This window comes from Suncus etruscus, chromosome 3 (genome assembly GCF_024139225.1).
Source record: "Suncus etruscus isolate mSunEtr1 chromosome 3, mSunEtr1.pri.cur, whole genome shotgun sequence".
NCBI classification, from domain to species: Eukaryota; Metazoa; Chordata; class Mammalia; order Eulipotyphla; family Soricidae; genus Suncus; species Suncus etruscus.
Genome location: NC_064850.1, coordinates 68,318,884 through 68,328,294, shown reverse-complemented (window position 1 = coordinate 68,328,294; position 9,411 = coordinate 68,318,884). Strand labels below are relative to the sequence as shown.

Below are 9,411 nucleotides of genomic sequence, written 5' to 3'. Positions count from 1 at the left end.
ATAAGTAAATGCATGAATGTAGTAAGTGATATCATGAATGGAGAGTAATGAGGCCTCACAGACTCCAGAGGACCCCCCACCCCCATATCTAGCACCTGTTACAGCTTCTGCGGCTGTGGCAGGAGGGAGTTACTAGACAGGCCATCTGACACCTGGCTCTCCTTCGGAGGAAGCTTTAGCAGGGCGGAGTGGGCAGAGAGTCTCAGCTGGCTACAGGACTGTGGGCAGGTTTGGGAGTGACATACTGGGAATGGGAGGCCTTCCTGGCAGAGGTGCATTATCTTCTCACTCCCAGAACAAAAAACCAGAATGTCTTCATAGCTCAGGAACTCTAGGAGGGGCCAGTGTGCAGTTAGCCCTACAGGATGTTCAATGCACAGGCAGGGGAAACTGAGGTACCATCCCAGAGCTGGCCTAGGCAGCTGCCAAGTGAAACCAGCCTTCCTGCCTTCCTACCCTGTCGGCTGTCAGATGCCGGCTTCTGGGTGCCCTGGCAGAGGGGAAGAAATGCAGGTGGTCAAAGAGCTCCATTGTTCCCTGAGTGACTCAGGCGGGGCCACCCACCAGCCTGCTGGACAGTCTGTCCCTGGTGCTGCTGGTGACTCATCAGTTCACACAGAGACCAGTTCCACAGCACCCCAAGCCCCCCAGTCTCCGGCTCTCACAAGCCTAGGCCTCCACCATCTCCTCACTAGAAGTCCATCCAGTAGGTGCTGGTACTTGAGGCCAGGATCTGCTGTCTACTCACCCCATAGGCTGGTCTTGGCCTCAGTTTCTCAGTGCAGGACAGTGACAGCGACTCTTGGGGCCAAAAACAGCTTTTATTACTGGCATGAAGCAGGCAAGGGGCCAGGCCTGGAGTACCCAGTTTCCACAGAGTTGGGTCCAGGTGGGGTGGGGGGAACTTGGGAGGCCCCTAGTGCTGAGGGCTGCAGAAGAGGACAAGATGGCCTCTACTTCCAGCGCCCCGTGACCTTGGCCTTCCCGCGGCTCTTGGAGCTGTGGAAAAGCAGGACCAGTTAGCTGGATCAGGGCTGGACTTCAATGGGCTTGGGAGCAGCTGGGGTGGGGGTCTTGAGGGGCTGGACTGGGAGCTCTCACTAGCGCCCTGAAGAGCAAGGGGCAGGGGCAGGATGAGGATTTGGTGGGGCTGCGTCTTACACTTTCTGGTTGTCGTTGATCCTGTTCCGGAGCACATTGATCTGCAGAGAAAAAAATGTAGGTTCATGGGGATCTCTGAATTCAGGCTGCCTGGGGGAGGGATCCTGGGGGGGGGGGGGAAGGGGCTGAGAGGGGTGAATGAGGGAAAGAGGTGGGACAGGAAGAGGGGAGGGCAGTGCCCAAGTCAGGGTATCTCTAGGGCCCCAAGGTATGCCTGGTGGCTTCATGCTGCGATATCCTGGTGTCCCCGCAGAGGCCTGTGTGAGGGGCAGGATGCAGACCTGCAGTACACACCCCTACTGTGTTCACTGGACCTGAAGGAGTTAGTCAGGGACCAAGGGAAGAGAGTGCATGGCTGCTGCCAGCTCTGCTCCAGACCTGTCAGAAGCTGCCTGGGGCCCAGGAGGAGAATTCACCTCATAATCCCTACCTGGGGAACTGAGGAAATGGGGGTGCTCACCTTGTAGCCCCCACATGGGGAAATAGGGAGAAAATTGGGATGTTCACCTCGTACTTCTGCTGCTTGAACTTCTCCTGCAGGTCGAACTTCTCAGCCTCCAGGTTGTAGATGCTCTGCCAGAGCTCCTTGGCCTTCTCCCTGCAGGGTGAGAGGATGGGTTAGGGGCACAGGGACTCCCTAGGGCTTCCCTTGTCCAGCTAACAAGAACTCTCCCATTGCTCAGGAGCCAACAGGGCATAGAACGGGGTGAGAAGCAAAGTAAGGGATCAGCCCTTTGGCGCAGCAATACAAGTGCTGGTGTATGTGAGTGAGGGTCTGTGCAGGTTAGATTTTTTTTCAGAGACTCCTACCTCCTTCTCTCCCTCATCAGCAAAGCACAGACCCGCTCCCAGCCTCGCCCACTCACGGTGCCTGGGAGAAATGTGTGGCGACAACGCCCTCTGGTGTGACTTCTGAGAAGGCGCCGCCTGCCCTAGACCAGAGGCTTACAGACACTTCCCCCAAATCCCCCACCTCAACTGATCTTCATTCAAGTGGTCGATGGCCAGAGCCTTCCTCCTCTCCGCCAGGATCTTCTTTTTCTTTTCCCGTTCCGTTTGCCTCTTTCCGCTTTTCCGCTCTGTCTGGAGGGGGGTGACAGCAGGGGAGTTGGCTAGAGCATAGCACACATGCACACACACACACACACACACACACACACACACACACACACACACACAGAGTCCCCTCAACAATGACCTTCACTTGGTCTTGCCACTTCCCACCCTATCTCCTGCTGTGTGCCCCAGAGAAACTGAGGCAGGGGCCAGGAGAGTCCTTCAGGTCCTGGCCCTTCTATCACTCTAGGGGCTCCCCCCCTCACCTGTACCCCTCAGCCCCCCAAACACTCCCCCCTGAGTGGGAGCCCCTCTGTGAGGCCCCCAGAACTCTGGGGAGGACACGAGCATGAGGCTTTGGTACCCACCTGGGCCTGCCAAGCCAGGGCACCATGAGGGAGAGATCGAGAGAGAAAGATGGAGGCCGGACAGGACAGACAGAGGAGGGACAGAAGACAGGGCCGAGACGGAGGTGGAAAGACAGGGTGAGAAGGAGCATGATTCAGCCACCCTCCAGGGCCTGAGCACTGGGGCAGGGATGGGGGTGAACTCAACAGAGCCAGGCCCACTGGGGCCGATCTAGCTAGCCTTCAAAGGGGCTAGAAATCTTTGCTTAGAGCAGGGACAACCTCCATAGGGAGGTAACAGCACCATTTTTCCCCATGAGGAAGCCACACCTAGAGGTACCCAGTAGTGTTCCACAGGGCTGCAGGCAAGGACAGAGAGCCCAGGGCTCTCTGTTACCTTGAGGCTCCCAGACTGAGCTGGGATCTGGGGCACAGTGGACCTGTCTATGACCCCTGAAGCCGTCAGGTGGAGAGACTGGGCATGGCTTTCCCTGCATTGGCAGGGGTTCTACCCTTCAAGGGACCCCCGTCAGGACCTCCACTGCTCCATCCTTTATGCACACACCTGGTTGTTTTTCTGTCTGGTCTGGTTTGGGGGGCCATACCAGGTGTACCCAGGGCTCACTTCTGGCTGTGTCCTGTCTGTGATACCCTCTCCCCAGCCTGCCCCCCACATACCTTCTGGATATAACCTCCGAAATGCATCATGTTGGACAAGGCCTTCTTCTTCCGGGCCTCATCCTCGGCCTTTTTCCTGTTCTCCTCCTCCTCACGCCGGGCCCGCTCTTCCTGGTTTCCAGAGGGCGGGTGAACAAGGGGTTTGGAGGGGGTGAGATCCAGAAACCCTGGCCCTGAACGACTGACTGCCAGGGATGCTTATGCGAAAGCTGAGATTCTGTGAGGGTGTTTGTGGGAGACCTGAGTCCCATATACAAGCAAGCACCCCCACAGTCAGGAGGGGTGGGTGCCTCTCCCAGGGTGCTGGGGTGGTGAGGACCAGAGAAGGCGCACTGGGGCAAGGTTCTAGGCACCGACCCTCTTGCCCACTGCAGTCTCAGGGGCTGTCTGTGTCTCTGGGAAGTGAGGGTGTCAGTGTGGTTGGGGGTCACTCACGGCCAGCCGGGCCTGCCGCTCCTTCTCCCGCTCACTGCGGATGCGCTGCTGTTCTGCCCGCTCCGCGCGGCGCTTCTCCTGCAGGACACAGTGTGGCCCCCTGAGGTCCAGGACCCCGGACAGGGACAGCCACAGACCCACGGGTCGTCTGTCTCAGAGACTGCAGGGCCTTTGGAAAGCACTTCCTGGTGGCTCTAAGCTCTCCGGAGCAACTCAGACAGGGTCTTGGAAATGGCCCTCTGCAAAGCCAAGAATGACCTGCCTCTAAGGCTGCTCAGGGATCAGCCACAACCGAACAATTCAGACTCCGCCATCCTTCCATGAGCACTGCCGACTGACACCCCCACCCCCACCCACCCCCGCCAGCAGCTTGTGGTGGGGAAGATAGCAAGCACTCTGAGGAACCTCCAGCTCCAGGGCAGATGTCAGACTCAGCCACAGATTAATCATATGTTCCTCAGTCAGGGCAGGGTGACGGGCAGGTGAGCAACAGGCATTGGATTCCACAGTCAGGGTTTGGGCTGGAGGGAGCAGGGACTTGATTTGGCTCCAGACTTGGGCAAGGAGACAGCAAGACCCACTGTATGGGCCATCCTAACAGAGCAAGGGTACCCAAGAAGGCTTCCTGGAGGAGGCAGGGTTGCAGAGATGTTTGGGTGGGAGACAAGCAACCTACGATCCTGTCTTTGAGAGAGATGAGCTCCTCCTCCTCCTTCTTCCTGTTCTCAAAGTGGGCCTCGATCAGTGTCTGCAGCTCATTCAGGTCCTTCTCCATGCGCTTCCGGTGAATGTCCTATAGTGCATGTGGGGCTGAGGTCACCTGGTCCCTGGAAGCCCAGGTCAAACACTGCCTTCCCCCATGCAAGATGGAGGGGCAGGGCTACAGGCGAGGGCAGACATGGGCCGAAACCCAGAGAACAGTATGGCTGCCACCAGCTCCACCAGACTCACGTCAAAGTCTACTCTCTCTCCATCAGGGATCTTGGGGGGCACCAGGTTGGGCATGAATGGCCTGTGGAGAGGAGGATGTATGAGGGCAAAGCTTCACAGTGTCCCCAATCCAGGACCCCAGCACCCTGTATCCCAGGAAACAGAGCCATCCCCTTGTTCCCCAAACCCTTTCATTCCCCTCATCTTCTCATCTATTCATTTTCCTCATCTGCTTTTCCCCTCATCCTCTTATCCCCTCATTTCCCTCATCTCTTCATTCCCCTATCCTCTTATTCCCCTCATTCCCTCATCTTCTCATTCCCCTCTCCCCTACATTTCCCTCATCCTCTCATCAACTCATCACCCTCATCCCCACATCCCCTCATCTTCTTATCCCATAATCCTCTCATTCTCCCCCCCCATTCCCTCATTCTCTCAATTGTAATCCTCTCATCCCTTCATCTCCCTCATCCTCTCTTCCCCTCATTCCCCTCTTTCCTCAGTGCCAGAAGCTGCACACTGGGCAGTTCTTGAGCTGGACCCCTCAGAACCTCCCTCAAACCTACATCCTTCACTTTTTGTTTGTTTGTTTGTTTTTGGTTTTTGTTTTTTGGGCCACACCCAGCAGTGCTCAGGGGCTACTCCTGGCTATCTGCTCAGAAATAGCTCCTGGCAGGCATGGGGGACCATATGGGCAGCTGGGATTCAAACCAACCACCTTAGGTCCTGGATAGGCTGCTTGCAAGGCAAACACCACTGTGCTATCTCTCCGGCCCCACATCCTTCACTTTAGTTCTCACCCAGTACATAACTTGTCTTCTGCCACCAGGCCCAGAGGGCTCCAGTCCTCGGTTCCCAGTTGGCCTTTGGGCTATATGAGACTGGAGGGGGTCTGACACAATCATGGGCAAGAGAAGGGCAGCCTGAGGGGAGGTACCAAGTAAACCAGGAAAGGCTGTGAGTAGTGCCATCTGCTGGTGGGTTTAATGTGGCCCAAAATGCTGGGCCCCACCTACCCAACACTCCAGCCCCTGGGGTAGGTTCATAAAGAAGCCCCTGGAGTTGCCTAGACCCTCTGGACTCAGAAGATACCAGCCTAGGCTTGCATGGTTCAAGTGCATGTCCCATATCTCTCCTTTTCTCTGAGGAGAAGTGAAAAGCCCAGTTTTGTCATGCTGTGGGATGGGGTGGGGTGCCTGCCCACAATGACTTGTCCACACGTTTCTAGATGGCACTATGCTGTCCCCTGTTGAAAATGATGGTGGGTGAATTCCAGAACCTGCACCCTCAGGCAGCCACTCTTTCACAATGCACCGCCTGCACAACTATCCCTGGTGGCCTGTGCCTGAAAACTCTCAGCCATGCCCACTGAACGACCTTGCCCTCCCACCTGCCCACCCTGTGCTCCCCCACTGGGGGATGTGACTGCTCACCTGGGCTTGGGCTTGGACTCCTCCACTGGGCCATCTGTGAAAGAGGAAGCACAGAGGCCCCTAGTGAGCTGGACAGCTGGGGTGTCAGTTTCCCCATTTGTGTAGGAAATCCCTCCCAACCAGGCACCCATGAGAATTAAGAGGGTGTCAGCTCCCTCCACCTCCCAGGGATACATCCTTGGGGGCTCTAGGGAATTGTCAAAGCCTCTCTCCCAGCCTCTCTCTGGGTCCTCGGAGTGAGGAGGGAGCCCTAAAATTCCCCCTTCCCCCAAGTCTTTGCCTTCCAGAGAGCTGAGGACAGGGACATGCCCCCCACCCGCTGTCCTTCGCCTGGAGGCCTGACAAGCACTGGCTGGAGGAGCACAACTTATGGACCGATTGTCAACAAACCACAGCTCAAGTGGTAGAGTGGACACTCCTGATCCACCCCAGGCACCAATAGGGTCAGCTGCTCTGGATGGGGAGGGACCATGTCACAAACCTACAGGACCACCAAGTTCAATCCCCTCCCCTTCCATCCTCCCCCTCCTCCCCAGGATGCCATGCAGGACGATCCCCCTCAAACCTCTTTCCTGGTGCCACCAGCAATTACCTTCTGCTTCCTTGGTTTCCTCCTCCTGTCCATCTTCTACACAGAATGGGAGACGTCAGCAAAGCTATATACTCACACACACACACACACACACACACACACACACACACACACACACACACGCCAGGAGCCCTGGCCACAATGGGGTTCTCTGTCCACACCCCATAGCCCTGCAGTTGGTTGCTCCAAGAAGCCCATGATCAAGCACACCAGAGGAGTTTAAGGCTGAGCCTAACCAGGATGGCATAGCTGCGCAGGTACTCTGCTTGATGGAGGGAAGTCCCTCTAACCAACACTCAAGCCCCCCTGCACCCTCTCCCTGAGCCTTACCTTCTACATTGGTGTCCTCAGCCTCAGCCTCAGCCTCGGCCTCAACCTCAGCCTCAGCCTCGGCCTCAACCTCAGCTTCTTCCGTTACATCTTCCTGCTCTAGGGAAGGAAATCAGACATTGAGCACCAGGCTCCATGAGCATCACAGGGGTGTGTGTGTCAGGATCAGTGGCAACAGGTTCCACATATATTTGGGGTGAGTGTGACTGTGACTGATATAGTTTGCTTGGGGTTTGATTTTTATTAGCAGTCTACAATTTGTATGGTCCAAAGGCCAAACCTGGTTCATACTGTTGCTATAAATAAAGTTTTATTAAGATCTCAGACTGTTGCTATAAATAAAGTTTTATTGGGACACAGCCCATGGTGGACCAAAGCCTAATAATTTTATTGCTGTCCACAGGGAAACCACAGCAGGGTGGCATGAGTAGGCTGGGCAAGCTCTGGTGCTAAACTTGCAGACCATGGAGATGAAAGGGGCTTGACTTCCCCTTCCTCCACAGCCTCCTAGGACACACCCTGCTCCCCATTCCACCAGGGTCCCCCCAGGGCCCTGACACCCCTGGACCCCATGATCTTGGCTGATTTGTGCATCTGAAAGCAGGTGCATTCTCCATCCACAGCCCAGAATGTGGGTCCTGGGCCCTCTGCCCTTTGGAGAAGCCTCTTCTCTCCCAGTCATGAATCTCAATCCACCCCACTTTCCTCTAAATAAAACTACAGCACTTCAGTAAATGAAATAGACCAAAGCTCAGGCTGAGTGAGGGGTGGAGGCAGCACGGGTCCCAGCTGTAAGCTTGGCAAGGCGGTGTGGCCCAGCCCCGGTAGGCACTCAGAGCAGATGGAAACATGGACAGAGAGGATGCAGGACTCCAGCACATGCTCTGCCTGGGGCATTGTGCCCTAAGATAAAGGCTAACCCAGTCCCCCCAGGTCTGGGTCCTTAGGGAAAGTGACACCTCCTCTGTGACCCCTGAAGAAGTTTATTCAGAAAGGATGAGGGTGCAGGACTGACCGGTGATGGGGTCCACCTTCAGGCCCCCCATGAGCACCTCTTGTGCCTCTGTAGAATGCCTTGCTCTCACCAGGAGATACGGCGCAGTCAAGGATCCCATCTTGGGGCCTCTGCTTCAGAAAGCTCTGGGGATCTAACCCAAATGTGTGCCCCCCTCATCCTCATCTTCATCCTCTTCCTGCTGGACTGCCCTTGCCTCCCAGCAGCAGACACCCTGACTGGCATCCAGCCCCCCTGCACTGCCAGTTCTGGCCCCTAGATTGACTTGCTAGGCCCTTGCACCACAGATTGAAGGGAACCCTAGGTCCTTCCTGCCCCATCTGTCCCAGGGAAAGAACAGGACCCAGAAAATGGGAGTAGCTCTAGGCTGCTCTGAATGTGGATGAAGCTGGCCTGGCTCCCACTGCCCCGTACCCCCCAGGGAGAGGTTGTACCGTCTTCGTCCTCCTGCCAGTCCTCCTCTTCTGAGACTTGGGGAGCAGCGGCAGCAGCAGGGAGAAGCAAAACAGGTTAGTGTGGGGCAGCAGGGAGAGGCAGTGGTTGAGCAGGGTCCAGCCTTGGCAGCAGCTCAGTCTGGGCTCACCTCCGACCCCAAATCCCAGTTTCTAGCACATTAGGCGTGTGCTCGGCTCTCACTTCCTAGCAGCACTTGGTCTGAGCCTCTGTAGAGAGACCCTAGATCTGGGCCAGGCATTGTCCTTGGCCCCACTGGCCACTGTCGATTGGTTTCTGGGCTCTCAAGGGCAGAATCTGCAGGTGCCAAAAACCCAGTGTAGGGAGGGTGCAGCTAGGTGTCCCTAACCTCCCCTGCCCCCTGCTGGTCCAGCCTTAGCTGTACTACTCTGGACCCTGGCAAAGGTTAGTGACTGAGTGTATAGCGGGCCTGGCACAGGGAAAAGGGAAGCGCTTAGCAATCGCCCAGCTTCTTTCTGCCCTGCTTCAGGGTTCAAGTCAGAGTGCTTGTCCTTGCCCAGAAAGTGTGCCCAAGAAGCGGACTCTGTCCTGGAAGCCCCCTGGAAGCCACCTATATGCTGTAATGAGCTGCCTGGGGAGAGGCTGGGTTCACTTCGAGGCAGGCGCGGTTTCTAGAACAGCCATCCAGGGGCAAAGAGCAACCCAAAGAAAGAGTGTGTGGCCAGCACCATCTCTCCTGTCCCCAGAGAAGAGTGCCCCCTGCAATGTGCCCTCATAGCCACTTGCTGCCAGACACCACCATGCAAGGAGCTGATACAAAGGCACCTGCCCCACCTCAGGGCAGAGGTCTCGATGCAATCACAGCAAATCACAGCCAAGCCCTGTAGTGACAGAAAGCAGAGGCCAGAGGTGGAAAAGCACAGAACTTGCTTGCATAAAAAAGACTGGATTCAAACTTTAAGAGGAGGGAAGGAAGGAAGGAAGGAAGGAAGGAAGGAAGGAAGGAAGGAAGGAAGGAAG

The 9,411-nt window shown here is 56.3% G+C and overlaps 1 protein-coding gene across 1 annotated transcript in view; it reads right to left on the bottom strand.

The window, feature by feature from the left end:
* Positions 1-802: 802 nt before the first annotated feature.
* The window catches only part of TNNT2 (troponin T2, cardiac type), a 12,560-nt gene continuing 3,951 nt past the window's right edge, over positions 803-9,411 (bottom strand). Inside the window, exons 4-15 of the mRNA XM_049770804.1 lie at positions 8,412-8,447; positions 6,963-7,061; positions 6,633-6,668; positions 6,041-6,074; positions 4,629-4,689; positions 4,354-4,470; positions 3,678-3,755; positions 3,243-3,353; positions 2,135-2,244; positions 1,669-1,759; positions 1,162-1,202; positions 803-999 (exon numbers count right to left, since the gene is read on the bottom strand). Coding sequence (XP_049626761.1) covers positions 954-999; positions 1,162-1,202; positions 1,669-1,759; positions 2,135-2,244; positions 3,243-3,353; positions 3,678-3,755; positions 4,354-4,470; positions 4,629-4,689; positions 6,041-6,074; positions 6,633-6,668; positions 6,963-7,061; positions 8,412-8,447 — 860 coding nt within the window. The 3' untranslated portion in view covers positions 803-953. The remainder of the gene's footprint in view (positions 1,000-1,161; positions 1,203-1,668; positions 1,760-2,134; positions 2,245-3,242; positions 3,354-3,677; positions 3,756-4,353; positions 4,471-4,628; positions 4,690-6,040; positions 6,075-6,632; positions 6,669-6,962; positions 7,062-8,411; positions 8,448-9,411) is intronic.